This window comes from Mus caroli, unplaced genomic scaffold, assembly GCF_978045245.1.
Source record: "Mus caroli unplaced genomic scaffold, Mus_caroli_1 scaffold_3, whole genome shotgun sequence".
Lineage (NCBI taxonomy): Eukaryota > Metazoa > Chordata > Mammalia > Rodentia > Muridae > Mus > Mus caroli.
This window is the reverse complement of record NW_028227258.1, coordinates 41,268,841-41,294,091: the sequence shown is the minus strand read 5'-3', so window position 1 is coordinate 41,294,091 and position 25,251 is coordinate 41,268,841. Positions and strand designations below refer to the sequence as shown.

The window sequence follows — 25,251 nt, the reverse complement described above, 5'->3', positions numbered from 1 at the left end:
TGTATATATGTGTGTAATACATATATATGTAATATACACACATATATACGTATATATACATATACACATGCATATATATATATGTATATATATATATTAGTTTCACAAAATGAACTAGAGAAACCCAATTAATAGAGAAAGCTATACTGTAGTCATTATGTCCAGAAACTGTAGAGTTACAAATATGATGCTTACTCAACATCTCAATTTTAAAATTTTACTAAATATAAAATATATAGTAGAGTTATGTTAGAAATTATGTCAAGTAGCTTAACAAAATTCTCTAAACTATTGGCTGAGATTATAAAGATTGCTTTGTTTCACTGGCATATAGAAATTTAATTATGTACATATAAAATACATATCATGACTGAGAGGTGTTTAGTTGATTTCTACTGTTTATCATGACTATATTTTTTTTAAAAGTGTTACACCAGTCCTTATTGAAGGGGGGGGGAAGGAAGCTAAGGGTACTGAGTATAAAATTACATATATGAGCATATTTTTAAAATGGGAATAAAACTGTCTTTCAACGAAGCAGAATAATTTGATAGTGACACTCCACCCTGGAAAACTGCAAGATGCAATTTTACAGTGCTTTGAGTACAAGTATCTTTTGAGCTGTCATGCAGAAATGGTTTCTCTACTTGAAAATGGGGTTTTCCTTTCATCGTTCAGGAATGTGCGCCTGTCACTCTCCATTGCCATCCATAAGGGGAGCCGTGATTGTACTCGGAGCTGGAGATACTGCGTTTGACTGTGCAACATCCGCTCTGCGCTGTGGAGCCCGTCGCGTGTTCATCGTTTTCAGAAAGGGCTTTGTTAATATTCGAGCTGTTCCAGAGGAGGTGAAGTACAAGCACTGGAGGAACTAGGGGTGGAATCCTGCAGATTTTAGGCAATGACACTGTTGATATGCAGTCCTAATTTAAATAATTAGATTGTCCTTAAAATGGACAGAGGAAAAAATAATTGAACTCTAGGGTATATGTAATTATTTTTATTCTGACAGTCCACTTAAAAGGAACTTTAAATATTAATTTGGGTAAAATGATACATGTATTTGGGTCAAAATCACTGGTCTATCTTTTTATCAGTGTTTTAATATCTTTGAAGTATATTCTAATTAGTATCTGTCAAATGTGCTAAATCTATAACCTTAACAATCTGAAATTTTCATAAAATGTGTGGATGCTAAATGAATGTTATAATTGGAAACATTTAAGATCCTTGAAGTCCAACTATACTAGAATATACATATATATACACACACACATATATACATATATATACACACATGTATATAATACATGTACAGATGTACTATATATGAATATATAATACATGCATTGCACATATATACATGTATATACTATGCATATGTAGTACCTATAATATATATATGTAATACATATATTATCATACACATATACACACACACACACACATATATAAAATGTTTTAATGCATACTCTGTTCACATTTAGACTCAACTGTTTCTGCTAGGGAACAAAACACCCATGGAAGGAGTTACAGAGACAAAGTTTGGAGCTGTGACGAAAGGATGGACCGTCTAGAGACTGCCATATCCGGGGATCCATCCCATAATCAGTTTCCAAACTCTGACACCATTGCGTACACTAGCAAGATTTTGCTGAAAGGACCCAGATATAGCTGTCTCTTGTGAGACTATGCCAGGGCCTAGCAAACACAGAAGTGGATGCTCACAGTCAGCTATTGGATGGACCACAGAGCCCCCAATGGAGGAGCTAGAGAAAGTACCCAAGGAGCTAAAGGGATCTGCAACCCTATAGGTGGAACAACATTATGAACTAACCAGTACCCCGGAGCTCTTGTCTCTAGCTGCATATGTATCGAAAGATGGCCTAGTCGGCCATTACTGGAAAGAGAGGCCCATGGGACTTGCAAACTTTATATGCCCCAGTACAGGGGAACGCCAGGGCCAAAAAGTGGGAGTGGTGGGGAGGGTATGGGGGACTTTTGGGATAGCATTGGAAATGTAAATGAGGAAAATACCTAATAAAAATATTTAAAAAAATAGGACAATTGAATGAAATTTCAGCAGAGCACTTTAAAAGAACTTCCATATAAACACTGCTCAGATTCAGTATTTAGTGAACTTACTAAAGATGACAGATTTAACATCATTTCATCTGACTGGTCTTCTATGAAAACATCAGCTGGTTGTCTACACCATGATCTCTCCAACTGGAATGGTCTCAGAAAAAAGATGATATTTTATAAAAGGTATATTAGTTGCCAGGCCTTAGACTGAGCATATGTATGAAAAGATAAATTACCTATTTTATTCAAATCTGCATTTTGAATATGATTTACTTGGGAATGCCCACACATGTTTGGACGCTCTCGATCCAGCAGGAATTATAACTGCAGTTGGTGGGTAATTGGCAGATGTGGATTAACCGCAAGACAAATTGACCTTAGTAAATGGTCCATCACCCCTCCTTCATAGCTGGACTGCAAGCATCAGCCATCCTCAGTGGGTTTTACTCCATCTGCACTTTTAAGATGTATTTTCTGAGGTGTTCCTAGAATCCTAAGAATTGCTTCTGGATTACACTTTTAGGCATTAATGAGTTCACTTCACTTACCTCGTCCTACAAATTTAAGTAGCCAAAATTAAAAGAGAAACAGTAACTGATTTTACTTAATTTTCATTGCTTTGCATATTATTGGACTTGGGAAATGTAACAAATTAATGAAACACTCTTTAGACTAAATATCTTAAATTCTGTTCATCTATTCCTATGATTTAAAATGTTTCATGACCAAAAGTTGACTCTTGAGGGTTGGACATAGAAGTTAATCTCATGAATTGGCATTTAAAAGAAAAAAAAAGAAAGCAAAATTGAACAAAACAGATTTATTTTAGGCCAGTGTTAGCAGATTCCTGATAGAAACAAGTAACAAGGTCACTACGTCAATGACACATGTCTTCCAATTCAGTCCACCTTGTAGAGCTTCTGTTACCTCCTAATAACACTGTTGAGTGAGATAGAAGCTTTTGGATGTAACTTTTGGGAGACATTCCATAAACAAAATTTTCCACCCCAAATGGCAGTATTAAATATTTCATTCCTGATAGTATCATCATATCTCTTCATCTTCCATTAGAAAGAATAACCAGAAATATATGGCAGCCTTTTCTGTGTTACATAAAACTCAGGAAAAAAAAAAGACAAAACAAAAAACTCAGACTGGGTAATTACTTAGGAAGGTAAACGTGTGTATTCATGTACCTTATGTTGAGTGACTACTTAATGTATAATAGGCATTAGTTCAAGTGAATTGAACATATCCTAGAGAATTTCATGCCATCATAAAACGTATAGTTAGGAAATAGGTAAGGGACTAAACAAATGCTCAATGTACTTGTTTATATGGAAAGTAAATATATTGTACCATCTGCGGTATATTGAAAAATATTGTTCAATATTCCATATTGCTCTATGGAAAACTTTGTTGATGTGAGGACATATAGAGTGGCCAAGAGTTTGCTTGTGTGCAGAGCGTGGTAGGAGGAAAGATAGGGATTTCTCTCATAAGTAGAGTGGTTTGTAGGTCTTTCTAGATAGTTTTGCATATATTGATAACATTAAGCAAAGATTGGCATCCAGTAATAAGCACTGTTCACATAGTTAAATGTTCTTAATCATAACAGAGGAAGTCTCCTAGAGAGCTCATGTGAACAGAAGATGAAAACTGTGGGCTGCCTATGAGAATTTGGTCAGTAATTGTGGTCATTTAAAAGCTTCTACTTGGTAGAAATTAAAACCTTGGGACTGTTTTGTATAGAGAATGATGAAGAACCATGATAGCTTTTAGATTTGCTACTCTGCAGAATTTTGACTGTGGGACTGTAGACATAGACACAAGAAGGTTGGTTAGTGGCTAAAAGAAGTAGACTGTTGGTCAGTGTGATAGAATACAGAATTGAAGATGTGTAACTGTAGGTGTAACTTAGTAGGGCGCTAGATGCAATAGGATGGGTGTGGTTGCAGGGTATTAAGAAGGAATGCACCCTGGGAGCACAAGTTGCTTGTAGTTGGCAGAGATTTAGTAGAATTCCAGTTGTTCTGTGGCTTACTTATATCTAGAATTACTGTGTCTTTATTATTAACTTACAAGTAACCAAAAGTTTTATATATTCTTAAAATGACTTGACATTTATATGCATGAAATCAAATCCTGTGGTCATCTTCCTTGCTCAGTTTTATCATTTTTCTAATCAATCAATGATACAAAGTGTTCAATAAACAGTTGAAGCAGTGGGATTCTCTAGAGAGGCTCAAAGCTATGATTTCTTCCACTAATCTCTGAGGTTTACTGAATTTTAAATTTTTAGAGGACTCATGCAATAATTTTAGGGAAAACCACAACATGGGATGTGTAATTAGTGTCATGTATTAACATTATTCTCTGTGTGTGTGTGTGTGTGTGTGTGTGTGTGTGTGTGTGTATTTCAGGCTAGAGTATCTAGCCAGTGGCCATGATATTCTGAATTGGGATATTCCAGCACTTATAAGTTTGCATGCTCATTCATTATGGTCATTACTTGGCTTTGAATACTTCTAAAGAACATTTAATGTTTTCAATGGAATTAGGATGTTAGCATGGTGGAGGTCAAGTAGCATTTATCTACTCCAATACATGGGATTTGAGAGACCATGTTCACGGACTTATTTTTAAATAACATAGTATCCCAACTCTTCTATATTTCTCTAATTTCTCATATGCTCCCTTCTCTCCACACACCCATGTTTCTGCCACACTCTATTTACTTACAGGAAATGAATATTTGAGAAAAAAGCCTATATTAGCTTTTCTGTCAAGTAAATATAACATATAATCATTTGTACTTGGGTGAAAGTTTCAAATGACATGGTTTCTTTATTAACACATTATCTCATCACTGAGTACTTCAGCATCCATATATCTAAAACTTCAATCCAATATTCTTTCTTTGAGAGAGGAGAAAGCAGACCAACCAGACATTTTCTGAACCTTTAATAATAGATGTGAATGAATACAGAAGTTAGTAACTTGCTTGAAACTGTGCCTTCTGTGGCTGTGGTTAATAACATTGTTTATTATATTATATATTAATTATATATTTATTTTTGTTGCTGTGATAAAAAAAAAAACTACAGCCAAGGAAACTAATAGGAGGAAATTTCTTTGGGTATATTCTTCCAGATGGAAAATCCATTAGGGTAAGGGTACCTGCAACAGGTTGCAGGAACAAGTTGAGAGATCAAAACCTCAACAACAAAATGAAGCAGAAAAATCACTTGAAGTAGTGCAAGACTATGGTATCTCCAAGTCCACACCAGTGATGTACTTCCTAGATATGACTGTATCACCTCCTCAAACAGCACCACCATGTGAGAACCAAGTGTTCTAACACCCATATTGATGGGGAACTTTTCTATATTATTATTCAAACTACCACAATTGTCAATATCAATATTTCTGCATCCAAAAATATTTCAATCAATAACACTAGGAAACATCTCAGAATAAAACTTTCAGGACAAAGCCCGGCAGTGGTGGCACACACCTTTAATCCCAGCATTTGGGCAGCAGAGGCAGGCAGATTTCTGAGTTCGAGGCCAGCCTGATCTACAAAGTGAGTTCCAGGACAGCCAGGACTATACAGAGAAACTCTGGCTTGAAAAACCAAAAAAAAAAAAAAAAAAAATCAAGGACAAATACAAGTTGTTTCTCTAATGCACAGGCTTTTAACATTTAGAGTGGGTCAAAAATCACATTGCTGAACACAGACCTCTGGGTCCTGTCCCCCTGAGTTTCTCTAAGAGTAAGTTTGGAGTAGGCCTGAGAATTTGCATTTTAACAAGTTCCCTGGTGATGCTGAGGCTGCTGGTCCACTGCTCTAATGTATCATCAATGAGTTTCCAGCTGTCTAATTAGAACCATAAGCAGTGTGCTGTTTGGAGGCACTTTCCATCTTAGTTAAGAAAGCATTAATGCTGAAGGATATAGGTTTGATGAGATGAAGATAGGGAGGCATCATCAGCATATTGATGTAATTCTGATTCCAAATGTCTCTCAGGCTCCCTAGTGGCCTCACACACATGCTAAATAGGATGCTACTGACACACTAGCTATTCTCAGCCCTCAGTCCTTGGGGAAACCAGCCAATCACTCAGTCCTATCCTTTAAGAAGATGAGGGGAAATCTGTTAATAATTCCCTCCAGTACTTCTGCAAGCTTAAATAGGTGAGATTAAATTTCACAGGATAACAGAATCCCCCAAAATGCTGGTATTAAAAGCTGTTGACATATCAGACAGAACCGCCAGAATGCTGTAGGCGGTTGGGAATCCCTAAAAGGAGGTATGAAGGTCAGGACTCAATAGACCTACTTAACTTGATCAATTTAAACGATAAGGTTAAGGAATGACTCTGTAGTTGTTATTGATTACGGTGGAGAAGAATATGGCTCAATATTAGTTTTAATAAGAAATCCCACTCATGAAGGATATTGCAGGAATCTGTCATATACCTACTTAGTTTCTAAATGTCAGCAAAGTGAGCTACATATGTCATCTTTTATTCTGTTGGCATATGTGTGCTATTGCCTCTGTTGGTGTATCAGGATAGTAACTGGTTTGATTAGATTTGTGTGTTACCAAAATCTTAGTTATTTAAAGGATTGGTTGTCTTGATAATAAAGACTACCTTATTATTTTAATATAAAAGTTTATGCCAGATCCTTTGGTCCATTAGTCAAAATGTGTTTTACTGTGATTTTTGAAATAATATATTTCCATATGAAAGAATATACCCATTAACTTAATCCTTTGGGGACAATACACATACCCCACAATATATCTTTTATGGGACACAACTGGTAGTCCCCATACATAGCATTTTTAGCAATACATGACAGTGTTAAAGCTACATTCCTTGTTTGATACTTTGTATCTTGATTCCCTATCTATCTATCTATCTATTTATTTATTTATTTATTTATTTATTTATTTTTGTGCCATTAACAGATGCTTCCCTAGCTTTTGTTTTTAATTATAAGAAACATTAACCTGAGACTAATTTTAGTAAAGAACCTGTATAGACTTACAAATGTAGTTTCTCCAGTAAGGTAGCTACCCGCAGTGGCCTAATCCGAGTTTGTCACCTGCGAATCTTTCAAGAGCAGTTCTTCCCAGAATGTGATCAGAGACTTGTTAGCATGATTGACCAAGGAGAGTCAAGAACAAACAAGTAAACACACACAACTGCCCCAGGCAAACGAAGTTAATTAATGGCAGTTAAGGGCTCTTGGAGTGCTAACATCATGAATATATATCGAATACTTTTTGATTGCAGAGACATGACATTCCAGGAGTCTGGATGTGTATACCTGATGGAAAGTTACGTTAGTTCAATGTAGTGTGAGCAGTTAGAAGGAATAGATTTTGAACTGAAAGTTGGAGCGTGTGGGTGCCTGATGATAAACCTAGTCTGCATTTTCCATCTGTGATATCAGGGCTGGAGCTACATGGTTTGTAAACATTCCATTTGTATGGACAAAGTTGTTAATTTGACTACTCAAGAGAAAAATATGAAAGAGAGAACTGCTAACAGGCCAAGACCCAACAAAAGCTCATACACATCCAAGATTTCTTATAAGATGGAAATCTGAAAATACAATTATTTTATTTATTCATTTATTTTAAAAAAAAAGGATTTCCATGTAATTGAGATGAACATTGAACTACTGTGTAGCCAGATGAGGCCAATTAATCCTCCTGTGTCAGCCTCCTGTGGACTGGGATCATAGAAAAGTTCCACCTCACCTGAATTACAGTCATTTATTAAATCCACATTTTAGTCTGTAAATAGCACTTAAAAAGAATAGTTAAAGAAAAGGACACAAGAATTATTGCTATTATAGTTCTGAATGTTAAATATAAACCTGGTTTAACATAATTATTTTGCCTCTGAGCTACATTCCTAGCCCCTTTTGTTAGTTATATTTTGAGATAAAGTCTTCTAAGGCTATGAAGGTGAGCCTTGAATCTCTGTGTGAGCCAAGCAAATCTTGAATTTGCGACTCTCTAGTCTCATCTTCTTGAGTACTTGGGATTTCAGTCATAGCAGTAGCATATCTTCATCTACTTCACAAGTAATGATTTTTCTCTAAAAAGGATGATATGACTCTCTCTCTCAAGACCTTCCCTAAAGATTCTTTTTTTCTCTGAAGATTTCTTCTGATCTCTCCTTAATTCACCCTTATTTCGAGACCTTTATGGCCTTCTATGCTTGTCTGACACTCACTACATAGGATTGTTATTTCTTTATACTAATTTCACAAATTAAAATGCAGGCTTCTTGCACTGGTTGTTTTATTCAGTTCATAATTTGACTCCAAGAATAGAATAGTTTTCACTTTAAATTAACAGATCAGTAATTCATGTTATATTTTATGTAATATTTTAAATAGGTATAAAATACTTACTATGCATTGACATGTCTCAAAACTATTTTAGATATATTTCATATAAGTTATTTCTTTAACTTTAAATTTTCATTTTTCATTACATAGGATGGTTACTTTTAAATGACAGCTGGCTACAGCCTAAAATAGCCTTAGAAAAATATCTCAATTGAGTAGTTATCTAGGTTAGGTTGACTTGTGAACAATTTTCTTGTTTGTCTATTGACCCTAATTATCGTAGGCAGCACCATTCCTTAAGATGGTCTCTGAGATATCAAAAATGAAGGCAGGCAGCTGAGAGCAATGATGCAAGCTGGTAGCAAGAGTACAATTGCTTCCTTAAGTTCTTAGCTGCGAGTATAGTGGGGATAAGTATCTCAAACTCTTACCTCCTTGGCTGCTTTCAAAGAGTGGATTGTAACTTGGAATTGTAGACTAAATCAACCCCTGTATTCCCTATGCTGCCTTTATTAAAAATAGGACACACTATCAAATTAACTTCAACAATTTTTCATGGTCCCTTGACTCTTTAAATTTAACCAAGGACTAAGAAAACCAGAAAATATTGTCAAGCAATATATTAAAACATTGAATTTAATGAAAATATATCAGAATACATAAAGGCTGACATTTTATAGAAGAAGACAGGATTGTAATTTGAACAGAATTTGCATAGCTAGTCATTTCAAAATTGAAAAAGATACCTCCAAGACACAAAGTTATATGGGATCATCTTTTTTGTGAAACATTACAATAGCAGTCACTATTGCTTTACTACAGCAAAATCTAAGGTGAAGAACATTGAGAGCTAGTCAGCTTTAAGGGAATATCATCAATCATAAAGGAGTACCAGAGAAACATTCTTTTCTCCCTAGAAGTTGGAAGTTTTATGATGCCTGTTCAAAGTCATTTTGCATCCTCTCAGTAATTCTTTACATTGAAATGCTGGGTATTGTAGCTCAACAGTGCCTTGATCCAGTGACCCAAGTGTGACTCAGTGAACAGACTGCAGTACTTATCCAATGTGGAACACAGCTTTCATATAGACTAACACACTTCTTCATGTTCAAAATGCTTACATTTTGAAGAGGCATTTAGGGTTTTTTTTAAGGATATCTTATGTTTTTAAGGATGACTGACCTAATTGTGGATACAGCCAGTGGGGGCAGGTAGATTTTAAAATGCTATGCACTCTATTATTCACTCCCTGCTAATTTCTGAACCAAAAATTATAATACAACTAAATTCCAGAATGACTGAGTCAGGGACTCAAAAGACACCATCCCTTGCTGAATAGATATTGACAACTGGTTGCTGCTGCAGAGGGAGTGTCAGTTCTGTCATTAAGAGCATAGCTTCAGGGTACTGGTTAGTTCATAATGTTGTTGCACTTATAGGGTTGCAGATCCCTTTAGCTCCTTGGATACTTTTTCTAGCTCTTCCATTGGGGGACCTGTGATCCATCCAATAGCTGACAGTGAGCATCCACTTATGTATTTGCTAGGCCCCAGCATAGTCTCACAAGAGACAGCTATATCAGGGTCCTTTCAGCAAAATCTTGCTAGTGTATGCAATGGTGTCATCGTTTGGAGGCTGATTATGGGATGGAAATGTAATTGAGGAAAATGCCTAATAAAAAATATAAAAATAAATAAATGAATAAATAAATAAATAAATAAATAAATAAATAAATAAATAAATAAAAGAGTATAGCTCCAGCTTCATTCGATGGTTGCTTCCCTCTAGGAACAAAGGTAGCATTAACTGACCTCAGTCAGTTTTTTAAAATAAAGAAAACATGTCCAATTTTCTAACGAGCCACCAGACTGATTTCCAGAGTGGTTGTATCATCTTGTAATCCCACCAACAGTGGAGGAGTGTTCTTCTTTCTCCACATACTACCCAGCATCAGCTGTCACCTGAGTTTTTGATCTTAGCCATTCTGAATCTCAGGGTTATTTTGATTTGCATTTCCCTGATGACTAAGGATGCTGAACATTTCTTTAGTTGCTCCTCAGACATTCGATATTTCTCAGATAAAAATTCTTTGTTTAGGTCTGTACCCCATTTTTAATAGGGTTATTTGATCCTCTGGAGTCTAACTTCTTGAGTTCTTTGTGTATATTAGCCCTCTATCAGATGTAGGATTAGTAAAGATCTTTACCTGAGGACTTAGCTATACCACTCGTGGGCATATACCCAAAAGATTCTCCAACATATAACAAGGACATATGCTTCAATATGTAAATAGCAGCCTTATTTATAATAGCCAGAAGCTGGAAAGAACATACAAAAAAATGTGTTACATTTACACAATGGAGTACTACATAGCTATTAAAAACAATGACGTCACAAAATTCTTAGGCAAATGGATGGAACTAGAAAATATCATCCTGAGTGCAGTAACCCAATCACAAAAGAACACACATGGTATGCACTCACTGATAAGTGGATATTAGCCTAAAAGCTTGGAATACCCAAGATAAAATTCACAGACCATGTGAAGCTCAAGACAAAGTTTTTGTGCTTCGGTCCTTCTTAGAAGGGGAACAAAATGCTTAAGGGAGCAAATATGGAGACAAAGCATAGAACAGAGACTGAAGGAAAGGACATCCCGAGACTGTCCCACCTGGGGATCCATCCCATATACAGTTACCAAAACCAGACACTAATTAATGTTGATGCAAAGAAGTACTTGCTGACAGGAGCCTGATATAGAGGTCTCCTGAGAGGCTCTGCCAGGGCCTGACAAATACAGAGATGGATGCTCACAGCCAACCATTGTACTGAGCATGGGGTCCCCTAAATAAGTATGCTATTAGATTTTAAAACCAATCTAGCATTTTTGGTAGTACTCCATTTCAAGATTTATTACTAATCCAATGGATAGAAGTAAATAGAAGGTGTAAGGCAACCGAGAGGAAGTGAGTTACCACTGACAGGTCTCATCATGCAGTATTTCTTTTAACTCAGGTCAAGCTGAATCTAGGAAGTGTGAGTAGGTCCACCTTTCACAGAAAAGACAGCTAATTCTGGATCCAACTTACTTATGCAGCTTATATGACTGTGCAGCTCCCAGATCCATAGTTTTCTAAGAGGTATACCCTGCCCTAACATTTCATAGATCAAGATGCCCATTTGAAATTACAAGCTTTGTATTCAAAAGCACATTTCTAGGGGGATTGAGACAAGTCCCAGTTACTGCTGAGATGACCTTCCTTATTTTGTCCACACTTTTCACATTAGAAAGAGGAGTTTCTATTTCAGAACTCACTAGCAGTTAACTCTGTCACATCAGAAAGTTCTTGACTGTTATTAAAGACTAGCTGCAAATTTGTGTAGCAATATTTTCTACTATAAACTTCCACGTCATTTTTGAAAAATATCTATTTAGTAGTAGTAGTAGTAGTAGTAGTAGAAGTAGTATTGTAAATATTGTGTGTCTATGTATATGAGAGATACACACAAATGCACACATACATATACACACACAGAGAATGAGGGAGGAAGGGAGGGAGGGAGGGAGGGAGGGAGGGAGGGAGGGAAAGAGAGAGAGAGGGAGAGAGAGAGAGAGAGAGAGAGAGAGAGAGAGAGAGATGCCAAGGTGTTCAGTTGGAGATTGTCAGATAACAAGAGTCATTCGCAAGTTAATAAATTTACTGCTTATCCCATGTAAAACATACCTCATATTTGGACAAATTCCCTGTTATACATGATAGAGATTCTGAATAGACTAATGTTAGGGTTCTGAAATATCCAGGCCCATCTATTCACTTTCATGTAAACTCTAAGTTTAACACAGAACAGGAACAGCTCATATTTACAAGAACAACTCACTCTTGAGAGTCAGTGTTCATTGTGACGCTTTAGATGAGGCATCAGCGCCAAATATAACACAGAGAAATAGTAATAAAGACAATGGATGAGATGCAGTTAGTGAAATAAAATATTCAAAAGTGGAGTCTTCCAGAATTCGGTTCAATTCTCTTGGTTCTTTTTAAGTAGCAGTATTCTTTCTAATGCTAGGTTAGGGTGATTAGATAGTACCTTGAACATGGCAGATAATGGGGAAAAATCAGATTTGGACAGGATTATACATTGAGGACCAGGGGTTTTGATAAGCTCACTTAAAAGACAACCTGCTAGATTTGGATTTTATTTAAAAAAAAAAAAGTACACAGGTGAGAATAGAAGAAGGCTCAGAAATCCAACTAAAATATGGCAGTATAGAGAATTATTTACCATGTGATCATTAGCACCATTGCTGACTTTTTGACAATATGAAGGATTTTTGAAAGTCCAGTATCATTTTATTGCCTTTGACAAGTAATAGCAATTTTGTAGTAGGAGCTACATAATATTGGGCCAAATTTATGCATGCTTTTGACTGTGGAGCTATAAATATTCGCAATATTTAACAGTGATAAAATAAGATATTTTCCAAGATTAACATGGACCATGAAATATTACTAAGCAATCTTGATTACAAATCACTTGGTTTTGGGTTTTTTTTTTTTTTTTTTTTTTTGGTGTGTGTGTGTGTGTGTGTGTGTGTATGTGTGTGTGTTCTTATCAGATTGATAAATAGTAAAATATACTGTACTGATCTTACAGCTTCCTTTTCATAAAGAATATTGTTTCTTCATATTGCTTGTAAAACTTTGGCATAATTAGAAGTTACTACAGAATTTAATATATGCTGGTTTTGATTCTGCTCGTTATGGTTTGTAAGCTATGCTTGCCTTGCCTATATGCAATCTAAAAATGAGTTGACATCATGCTTTTAATTATAGTAAATTAAGTTGTTTCATAATTTCTGCAGTATGATGCCTGTAATATTAATCAGACCAAATCATCACATTACATAAAGTTAATCATTAAAATGATTATCATTATTGCATGCGGTAGTGAACTATTTTTATTTTACTTAGCTTCAACCATATATCTTTCCTAAATATGGAAGTGAAAATCAAAGCCAAGAAAAAAAATTTTTTAAGTTTTCAAAAACTTTCTGAAAAGAAGGTGACAAACTGACTTGTTGAGTCTAACTCTTTCACAGTGGAAAATTGATGCTGCCTACTTGCCTACTACTGTCTTCCCTGAGTAATTACTGATGAATATATGAATGGGAGACGTTCATATCTTTGTTGGATGAAACAGTTATCCCATGTAAGAACAGCCTGACTTTGAATATGAAATGTCCCACACTGACTCATGTGTTAAACACTTGGTCCTTTAATAGCAAGCATTTGCTATTTAAAGAGGTTGTGTGAACATTTGCAAATGGGTCTACTTTAATGACATAGATGGTGGTGGCTAAGTCCTGGAGAATTTTTTTTCCCCTAGTACACTTTTCTGTCTCTCTGTCTCTGTTTTGTTGTGTCTCTAACTCCTTCCTTCCCAGTCTTCTTGCTGATCAAAGTGAGTTGAAAAAGTTCTTCTACATGGAACCTACCAAACATGGATCGAACAAACCTAAAAGGATTAGTTAAAATAAGACTTCTGTCACACAAGATAGTCTCCCTAGATTTTTGAACACAGTGAAGAGAAAGCTAACTAGTACTGCAATACTATTAAAAATGCAAATAGGTGGTATGCCATGACAGCTGCACTTGTATACCAGATTCTCATACTTACTGTTTATTAATGATCATTAATCAACTTCAAGTATGAAGGAGACCTAGTACTGACATTGTGAATTACTTAGCATAGAAAGCTGGCTTTTACAAATACTAAAATATTAAGAATATAAACATAGCTAGACAATTGGTTGATCACCTCTAGCATATTCTGATAGTAATTGAGAACAAAAATATTATTCTTTTTTTTTCACTCTGAAAGATAGGATTATGGCCTGGTAACTTACCTTCTGTGTACCTATGAGAGGAATTTTAAAGCCAGTCACCAACATCTACAACTAGCTATTTTTAATTTCATTACTTTGCATATCTTCCAGACTGTTTTAACCATTTATCACTCATTCTGGAAAAAAATATTTGAAGTCTGTTTTGTGCTGGTCCTTTGAACAGGAATAGATAGGATAGGTGCCCTGACCTGATGCTCTTGAATGTGCCATACTTGCTGGCATTCATCTGAAAGCATGCTTGTTTAAAACTATTAATCATTGAGTACTTGAATATGATTTTTTGACATGTAAGATAGAAATTTTAATAATATATTATTTCTGTAATTAAAGAGCTTTGTGAAGTAGTTTACTAAATATATGTAAAGTTCAACAGTTTTATTTTTCCACTTGAGATAGCCCAGTCTTTGTTTCTTTATTCTACATTGTAAAAGCTGCCTCATCCCTAATTTAGCCTTTATCTAGGTTTTGTAAGTCTCTATTAATTTGTTTATGAGACTAGGTTCATGAACCTATTCTTTGGTTCCTGACTTTTGTGGGTATAAGGCAATTCTTCATTTATTTTGACAGGAAGGCTTGACTCTCTTCTTCTCCAAGGAAGCTCTCTATCCCTCCAACTTTCTGATCTCTGTCTATGGCATTTCCTGTTATATTTGTGGCGGCAAGTCTCAGTACCAGGAAGCACAGTCACACTGAGTGGAGAGCAGAAGAAGACTAGAGGAAGTACATTCCCAAGTGAATGTGTGTTGTTGGCTTGAGTCAGCATGTCAAGGACTCCAGAGCCTCAGACCCACCCATGGGAAAATGGCAAAGCCTTCCCCACAGGCTCAGCCTCAAAGGAAATACCAAAGCCTTCCCTGGTCTATCTGTGAATGCTGATAGTGTATAAAGAAAATGTCGACTGTAGCTCTCTCACTCTGGCTATCTATGGCCTGAGAACTGCACCCCTACAAAGACACCTGCTACTGAGTTTAGCTAAATCTGTGCCCTCGCTACACCTCTATATCAAAAAACCAACTGCCCCGATTTAGCTGTGTGCAAAACCACCACTACCTCTCTACTCATCTGTGTATTATCAACATGCCAAGCTTTTGAAATTTCACTGTTTCTCCCTCAGAGAGACTAGTACAACCAAATCCAGCTTTCTCTATGTGGTTCATCCATGAACATTTAACAATGTTCTTCACTGTCCTAAGCAGATCTACGTCCCTGTAATCATGCAGATGTAGCATGATTATTTCACACATTGTGTAGTGCACAGGGTTTCCTCAGGAAACATGAAGATCATGCCCAAGTTGCTGTCAGCCAAATCATCACATTACATAAAGAGTATTATCTAAGTAAGCTCTGCCTTGCTTTAAATATGCTTTTTTGATATGATGCTTCTTTTCTCCAAAGGGGAAATAAACACATATTTATAACATGGATGCAGAATGCTTATTAACTGAAGTGTTTCAGACTTTGGATTTTAAAGGCGAAAATAAAATATTTGCATAGGCATGATTGATTACCTATCCTGGAGGTGCAACCTAAATATGAACATTAGAATAATTTTTATTTAGTATTCATCTATACATATACCATGAAGGAAATTTTAAAGATCACTTCTCTGTGTGTACATTTTCACTGTAACCACTGAATGAGACTAGGAGTGAATTTTTCATTCCTGACATAATCTTAAAAAAAAAAAAAAACATATTGGACTTTTTTTTTGCGATTTTGATTTTACATATTCAGATTAGGTATTTAAGCTGCATGCATTTTAGACGGGATGAAGCTGCTATGTAGCAAAGTTCCTGGGGCTGGGTGTTTGGTCTGTAAAATCGAGAGGACAAGTAGTGTTGTGTTGGCCTTTTGTACCACAATGGGAAGAAAAGATTGGTCTGAAGCAATGTCTTGTAATAACTAATGTATAGCTGTTGTAAACTATCTTCAGTAGGAAGATAAAATGTTATGGTAAAGTATTGAAAAAAAATACCTGATACAGTCATTTATTTTCATCAGGCATACCGATAAGAAGTGAAATTAGGCTGGCAAGATGACTTGGCAGATAAAGACTGTGATACCAAACTCGATGCCCAGAATTAGATGCCCAGGACGCACATGGTGGGAGGAGAGAACTAACTCAGCTTTCTTTGGACCTCGACATGCATGCCATAACACATAACTCACCCACAATACACTCACACAAAATAAAATGAATAAAAATGCAATTTTAAATGTGAAAGAATCACTATATGCTATATTCCAAAATTATTAAAATTATATTTTACCTGGTGTATAAGTTTTTATGCCTATTATCTCATGGTCCTAATAATTTATTTCTTATAAGTCTAATAATGATTTCAATATCCTTCTACCCAAGACAATATGAGGACTTTCCTGATAAATACATAAAGTTAGATGATATTTTCTTGGGTTCTATTGATAATTGTCCCCTTGTATATAAAGTGAGTGATAGTAAATAATTGTATTTAATGGCAAAATAACGGCTGCATGAAGTGTGATTTATGTGCACAGTCCCATAGGCTATTCACACAACTCTACAGATATGAGAAAGGAATTCAGCAAACTCTGATAGAAGGGCAGTATTCATAGTGCTAACCCTCCGGACACAGTAACACAGGGCTCAAAGGAGCTCAACCTCTTCAGTAAATTATCAACCCTGAGATATTAGAGCATCATGGTGGCGTAGGATCTGGACACACAAATGAAAGGCCATGAGAGAACACAGAGAGCATGTTGCCATCTGCTGCTGAAATTCCTAACTCTTGGTATTGTCTTAAAACAGGGATGCGCAAGCTCAACTGAATACTTATAACTTCTACAAATCTGTTTTATTTCATTTGGGTCACTGTTGCCTTATACTGAATTCCCTTGTCCTAGTATGACATCTCATTGTGAGGAAACAACATGTGAAGATCTTCCCAGATTTCTGGGTTGAGCTGTAACCCAGAGCATGATGACGGAACCTGACTGGGAAGGCTGCCTAAGACAGGAACGATGGACCGGGAAAACTAAGGCACAAAGGAAATTCACCCAGAGATAAAGCTTACAAGAATCCACTTGGACATTTCTGATCTTCAATTCTTCCCCCCTGCTTACAAAGAATATGGTCAGAGAGGTGGAGTTTCCATGATCTTGGTTTCCTCAGATGCTGGATGAACCACGATGCACGCCTTAGAATGTCTAGATCAATTCGAAAACGAAAACATAAGTCATGATGTGGTCTTAGCAGGAATGAGAATGTAGTTTGTTTTCAGCCATAACATGTGTTTTGGGTTCCCTAAGCCATCCATAAGAGAAAAATGTTGAGGAAAATCTTAAGGCTTTTTTTCCCCTTCATTTGTGTTTGTTTTTCAAGCAATATCTAATCTTTTTTCCACATTTAGCGGCAACTTTGCTAACTACCTTCAGAGACTGTGTATACAAATAGATGCAGACTGTCAGTAGACATGGAATACTGGAAAGGTCAACACACATTAATCCACCAGACATACTCTGCAATACCAGTGGCATAGTTATGTATGCCCTGCCCAGAAAGTAGGACAGTTGTAAATAAACATGCTGCATTGACTTATTCAACCCATGAACAGTTGGCCGTGCCACTTACTTGAGCATGTCACTATGTTCAAAAGTTAGTATCACCCCTCTGTCTTGAACCTCCACGAGAGTGTTTCTTGTGCTACATTATGCAAGTGCCAACAGGGAAACAAAAACGTATCCTACATGCAAAGATTTTATAATTTGGATCATTTAAGAGCTGCTTTGCCTCACAGTAATTATCCATCACTCAGTAAAGCCCCACCCACCCCCCAAGGGCCTGCCTGGCTTCCACAGGGTTGTGAATGCTCTCTCCAGTGGTACGATTACTGCCAGTCTGTTTTCTGTGAGTCACTCAACACACCAGTTCTGATTGTATTGACAAATGTCTGGGTATCACCTGAAACTAAGTAAGATAAGGAATATGAGCAGTTTGTGTGAATGGGCAATCTATATAAGCATAAAATACACAATTCCCATTCAGTGATAGGATGGATTACAGATAAGAAGTAGATTTCCAAGAGGTCTGTTCTTGTGTCTCTGATTTATTTTCATCGATGGTCCTCATGACTGTGCTGTTATAAAAGGAAGAATGAATTATTTTCTCCCAGTTACTCCAAGCTTCTCTAGCTTTCTTTTCCTACCTCCTATTCTAGGCCTTTGCTCCCACAGACTAGCTCACCCATCTTATTGAGGTTTTTCTAGTTTAGTTACATGCAGCTAGTTAGCAAAAATGTTTCTGTTTAGTGCAATTACAAGGAGAACTTATTCTGCAAAAGTAAAGATGTCAGAAGCATAGATTACCATACTTGAGAATGTCCCACATCACCAGCTATGGACCATTTAAGAAATAAGACTTGAGAAAAGACTTTTTTCCCTTTGTAATGCTGGAAACTGAACCCAGGGTCTCACACCTGCTGTCTAAGGACCCTGCCACAGAGCAATTTCCACAGCTGGAACTAACTTTTAGTTTCTCTGTTGCATTTCAAAATCAATACAACCTCCCCCTCACCCCCCCCAACACACATACAGGAAACAGATAATGCTTGAAACTCATCTATGGTGGAAAAGCAAAAACCCCAAATGTTTCACATAAATTTAAAGCATTATAATCACTTACCATGTAAAATTGAGTTGAAAGATCAACTACTATGTTGGATAGTCAACGTTTCTCAAGTTTTATTTACTACTTCTTTTATTTTAGATGGAGCTCGCTAAGGAAGAGAAATGTGAATTTTTGCCTTTCCTCTCGCCACGGAAGGTTATAGTCAAAGATGGAAAGATTGTGGGAATGCAATTTGTTCGAACTGAGCAAGATGAAACTGGAAACTGGGTGGAAGATGAAGAGCAGACGGTGCGGCTGAAGGCTGATGTGGTTATTAGTGCCTTTGGATCTGTCCTGGAGGATCCCAAAGGTAAGGCATTCCTAGGATGCAGGTGTGATGTTGTGGGTGTGGCTTTATGGCTCTAATAGTTTCCAGCTTTCAGCCACCTTTTTCCATCTTAATATTACTGTCTCTTTGCTTGTATGTACTGCGAGCGATTTTGATTCAAAAGGCTTAGAAGTGCTATAACCAAATACATGGAATTAATTTAATATGGTAAGAGTTGAACAGAATGTGAATTTTTATTTTAAGCTAATATCCAAAATACATATTCTATGTTATAATAATGTTTGCCTTCTTTCCTATAAAAGAATGGCCTTTCTTCATTTAGATTAGAATAAAAAGAGATGGCTGAAATTTGAACATTTAGTCTTAAATGATGCAGAAAAATTAGGATACGATAAAAAGCAGAAAGCTAGAATCTGTATTTATTACAAACCCCATGACAAATCATCTCTCTGAACATGGGACATCAACATTATCCCTTCGAAGTCCAAACTCCTATCATTTCACCTGACTGTCCTAACTGCATATGATAAGGAACTGAATGCCTACCTATACCATGGGAGAGGAGAGGCAATGTTTTATGTAACATTTCGACCTCCTAATCATCCCCTGAGGAACTGCCTGTGCTACAGTCCACCCACTCCAGTATCATTTGAAATGAAAGCTAAAATACCGAGGCACCTTCATTTTGCAAATCTTTACCTTTCAATTCACACTGTTGAGATGACAATTATCACTTTTATTTTCTGAAAGGGAAATAAAAGGCCTTTCTGCTATTCAGACATCTACTAAGAACAATAATAACAAAAAATTCAAACCTGACACGTCTGCCTGTGATGCCTACTGTATCCAAGTGAAAATTGCACATGTGTCTGATAGAGGAGAATGTGCAGGCATGCAAATGCACATTTTTAATCAACAGAAGATAGGTAAAGATTCAGCTATCTTCAGGGCATAATTTTTTTCTGCAGGACATGCAACATCTTGGTATTTAGGAACATCCAGATGTTTAATGTCATCAAGATAAATGTTTTCAAATGGCAGGATGTTGGTCTAAATCCGTCACTTTCCATCCAGATGTGTGTATAAGTGTAGATACTATCGACAGTTTGCTTTGTGTTTTCACTATCTGAGTTTATAAAGGAAACAGGAAGCATGCGCAAAGCACGCTCAGTTATCTAAAATACACTCTTCTCTGCAAAACAGTGAGATGACAATGATGCTTCAGTAGCAATCCTACTTATTAGTCATCTATCAAAAATAATTTAACATGTTCAAATAATTTATAGATGACAACTGAAAGCCTAATATCTTTAAGAGTATTGTTTTCTAATCAAGGCATAATATCTTGTGGCTCAGATCACAACAAATAGATTTTTTAGAAAAACTTGGATTTTTTAAGGTTTATTTTGTGTGTGTGTGTGTGTGTGTGTGTGTGTTTGTTAGTGAGTTTGTTATTGATGATGACGATGATGTCATTGTCACTGTTAGTGGTGGTGTGGTTGTTGTTTGAGACCTCTCCTATTCCTTGGTTTGGACTTGAAGTCCTGCCAGCTCCTACGCATGAGCTGAAATTACAAGCAAGCACTGGCAGACCAAGTTCTTTTATGAGAGTATGTCTGAATTTATGTACATGTACCTGATGAGTGAGAGATGTAATTTAGTACTTCGTTTTGAGTTTATGAAGTAGAAGAAGAATTTGATAGGTTTAATTTTAAAAATCTGTGTGTATGTCAGAATCTGTGCATTTTGTTCCCCGTGTCTGTCTCTTGTGATAGTTCACATGGATTTTCCCCCATGGCCATTAGAGAAACCAAGGAATGCATGCTGCTTTACTGGGGTATGTTTTCCCTATCCTGATTTGACACAGCACGCAAAGTTTAGAAATCATATAGGATGTAATATATCTTGTATTGTACTATGGTGTCTCAGGGTTCACATGGATAAAGTGGTAGTGTCCAAGTGAGTCTGGAATAGCTGGGCTGTTAGACAACATCCTGTCCTCATTCCTGTTTCCATTGGGCAGTGTCTAGACTAGAAGTTTCCAGATTATTGATGTCTTATTCACGGAAGTGAAGTAAAGGCACTCAGAGATCATAAAGTAGCAAGAAATCTTAATCCAAGTAAATTACAGTGTAGACCTTACTCTGTAAGGAAGCAGAGAGGACATATGAAAAAGTACTCAAGGGTTGTGGTCGTTGTTTGTGCTTCCTTTTATAAGACAGAAGAAGGGGAAGGCCCTTAGGGGCTTAACATAGGTTGTTTTCTGTTATAGTGGATTGGCTTGAATTCTGTAAGGTTTATTCTCTACTGGGATATTCTTTGCTATTATTCATCAGATTATAACAATAGATACACTGAATGTGCATAAGCTAATAAACAGAGGCTTCTCCTAAAAGTTCACACAGAGCATACAGTTTTCCCTAATACATATGCACCCAAACCCAGTCCTGGCCACACTGGTCTGTTGTAGTTCCTGGATAAGTTCTGAAACATGCTTGAATGGAAATGAAGCATTGCCACAGGATTTCCAAGAAGTAGACAATCAGCCCATTGTTTGAAGTTGGGTAGACAGTGAAGCTCAACACTGGTTGCTAGGGGCTTGATTTGGAGAACCGTGAGTGTGCACAGTTTATGGATCTGAGAATTCTAAGTTGCCAGCAGCACTGAGAAAGGGGTATACTCATACTCCAAGCCAATTGGAGTGCCATGGCTGGTTAAGCTATTCAGGATGTTACTCATTACTATTCACTATTGGAAAACACTTTAAACTTGATAAGGGAATTGGGTTTTATTAAGACTTGACCAGGAAAACTTTTAAAATTCTTATAATAATAAACTTAGTCAGAAGAACTTTCCCACGCATGTACATATTCTTGGTATACTGAAACCTATTTACTAGAAGAAAGTTGTGCATTTAGAGAGAAAAAATGACATCCCCTTTTTCTACCCCAGACCTTGTTCCTTTACAATTTGGCATATGGTTATCCTAGGATTATCATGTATGTGATACACATTCTAATGCATTCGCCAATAACTGGTGCCTCCAAGTACGAGGCTCTCTTGTCACTTTTCCTCCCTTCTTATTTCCACGTTTATTTTGCATAGTAAGTAGCATGCAAACACAGGAACATTCTTTCACACCTTGTTCGGCTTTCTCCATTTGACAATGTTAAATATTTCTGTTTGAAATGCTCCTCTCCAAGTCACTTAACCTTCCTAAGGTTCAGCTCTTCATCTATCAAAACAACAAGAAAACCAAGCACAATCAAACCGTCTCTGTCTACCTTGCAGGAGGACTGTCAGAAATAAAATGAAATAATGGGGAAGTGCTTGGCAAAGAAACCATAAACAGACTGTAGCTGTTATGCCATTCCAAATCCCTGTGTTTTTCTTTTGGTTATTTGTAAGCCTGTCACTGGCATCCTCCAAATTTTTTATTTTTTATTTTTTTATTAATCATTCCATTCATTTACATCTCAAATGATATCCCACTTGCCAGTTACCCCTCCACCAACCTCCCCGTTCCACATCTACCGTCCCCCTCCCTTTGCTTGTATGAGGGTACTCACCTATCCACCCACCTACCTACCCACAGATCCAGCATCCTCCTACCTGGGGCATCAAACCTCCCTGTGACTAAGGGCCTCCCCTTCCATTGCTGTCAGGCAAAGCCATCCTCTGCTACATTTGCATCTGGAGCCATGGTTTCCTCCAGTGACACTTTTCGGTTGGTGGTCTAGACTCTGGGAGAATTGGGTGGTCAGGCTAGCCTATGTTGATCTTCCATTGGGGTTATAATTCCCCTCAGCACCTTCAGTCCTTCTGCCAGCTCCCTGATAAGGTTCCCTGAGTTCAGCCCGATGATTGGCTCCAAGTCAGTTGCTGGCCAGACCTCCCCAGGGACCACCACCCTAGGTTCCTTTCAGCAAGTGCCTCTTGACCACAGCAACAATGTGGGGTTTAGTGTCTACAGACATGATGGATCCCCAGGTGGGGCCATTCCACTATTGGCCCTTCCTTCAGTCTCTTCCATTTTTTGACCCTGTTCTTCCTTTGGGCAGGGGCATTTCTGGGTTAAAAACTTTGAGATGTGTGGGTGGCCCCAGTCCTTGACCAGGGGTCATGCCTCTCTGCTGGAGGTGATTTCAACAGGTTCTATCTCCCCCTTCTCTGCACATTCTAGCTAAGGTCATCCCCATTGGGTCTTGGGAGCCTCATGTTTCCCTGGTGTCTGGAACTTTCTAGTAGCTATCCCCAGTTCCTCATCCTTCTTGTTGTTATTTTATAATACTTTCCAGGGACCAGGGATTGCAAGTTTATTGAATAGACAGCTCTCGAAAGGAAAAAAAAATAGTGAACAATTAAAAACAAATCCTCAATATGCTTAGCCATTAAAGAAATGCAAATCATAACTATATTGAAATTGTTTCATACCCGATCCAGAAACGCTGTCATCAAGAAAACAAAAAACAACAGATGCTGGCTCGACTATAGGGAAAGAAGGACCATATACTCCTCCTGCAAATGTAAACTGGTAGAGTCACTATGGAAACCAAAATGGACATTTCTGAGAAACTAAAACTACCACAGCATCCAGCTATCATCTTCCAGTATATGTGCCAGCAAGAGTCTGTTTCAGTGAACTATAGATATATGTGCATATCTATGTTCATTGCTATGATATTCACAATGATTATGATTGAAACAAACTTATTTGTCTTACAATTGAGGAATGGACACACACAAAAGGTAGAATTAAGTGCAAGGTGTCAAATTTAAGTAAATTCATATTTATATTTCATCCCCTCTAACCCCACCAGCCAACCTGGTAAATGTGAAATGTCTATGTTGTTAGTGAATTTTAATCCAGAAAGAACCCTTTACTAAGTTCACATTTCATTTTTCCATTGTGGCACTAAAGTCAGCCTTGTCCTCATATTTTTAGAAAACAGGAAGGCACATTTTATAGCTCTCCAGATATACTTTACAAGGAGATTACTGTGGCCCAGGCCATGGCCTCTGCACCCTTTTCCCTGTTCCTAGCCATCAACAGCCATCCTCTCATCCTTTTTAAATGCCCACTTGTAAGAGACATGTATCCAGTGTTCTCCCTATTCATACAATATTAATAATTCTGATGATAATTCCAAGGAGCTTCTGATAATCAAGTCAGTTTGTTTAATTTTTCTGAGAAAAGTTAAACAATACATTTATTCTCTGACAATACGTTTTCTTATCTTTTTGGCATAAATTATTGCACTCAGTATAATTCAATGATTATTAGACTAGTTAGATCCTATGTACTTACTGTATTAGCTCCAACATGAGCTCCAGAGCCAGACTCCTCATATGGAAATCTGGCTCCATCTCTTCTTGCTTCCTCTTAAAAAGTTTCTTTGAACTTCCCAGTCCATTGTCTAAGGAAGATAAATTGGTATCTACAACCTAGTATCACTGTATAAAATAAATAAAATATCTGTGAAACATCTATGCACCGAGTTTTAGTATCTCATAAAAATTAGATATTATTTTTATTGTATAACAAATAATATTTTAATGATTAAATCAGGTTTTATTACACATTTATTATAAACTTTTCCCAGACACAAAAGCATTTAAAAAGCATAGTGTCATCAGTATCATATAGCCTCTGTCAACCTTCCATGAAGCAGATGCTTTTAGATTTATAATTTTTAAATGAGAAATATTTAATATATTTTGTTGGTTTTAGTCATGGAAAAATGACTCCCTGATTTTAACGGTCATAACATTTTAAGATATTTTATTTCCAAATATGAAGTTTCCTCAGAGTACGGGAACAAATTTGCTTTATGCAAGTTCCTAGTTGCACAAATATCCATTTTGTATTTTCAAAAACCAGATATTTGAAGAGCAAAGCAATTTAAGTCACTTTGGTTTTCCAGCTGAAAACAGCTTTTATTAGTTTAT

At 36.8% G+C, this 25,251-nt stretch overlaps 1 protein-coding gene across 2 annotated transcripts in view; it reads left to right on the top strand.

Moving 5' to 3' along the window:
* Positions 1-25,251, top strand: part of Dpyd (dihydropyrimidine dehydrogenase) — an 899,256-nt gene that overhangs the window by 346,682 nt on the left and 527,323 nt on the right. For both annotated transcript variants that reach the window (XM_021158977.3, XM_085835556.1), the window contains exons 10-11: positions 679-848; positions 19,113-19,323. In XM_021158977.3, the coding sequence (XP_021014636.1) occupies positions 679-848; positions 19,113-19,323 (381 nt within the window). The remainder of the gene's footprint in view (positions 1-678; positions 849-19,112; positions 19,324-25,251) is intronic.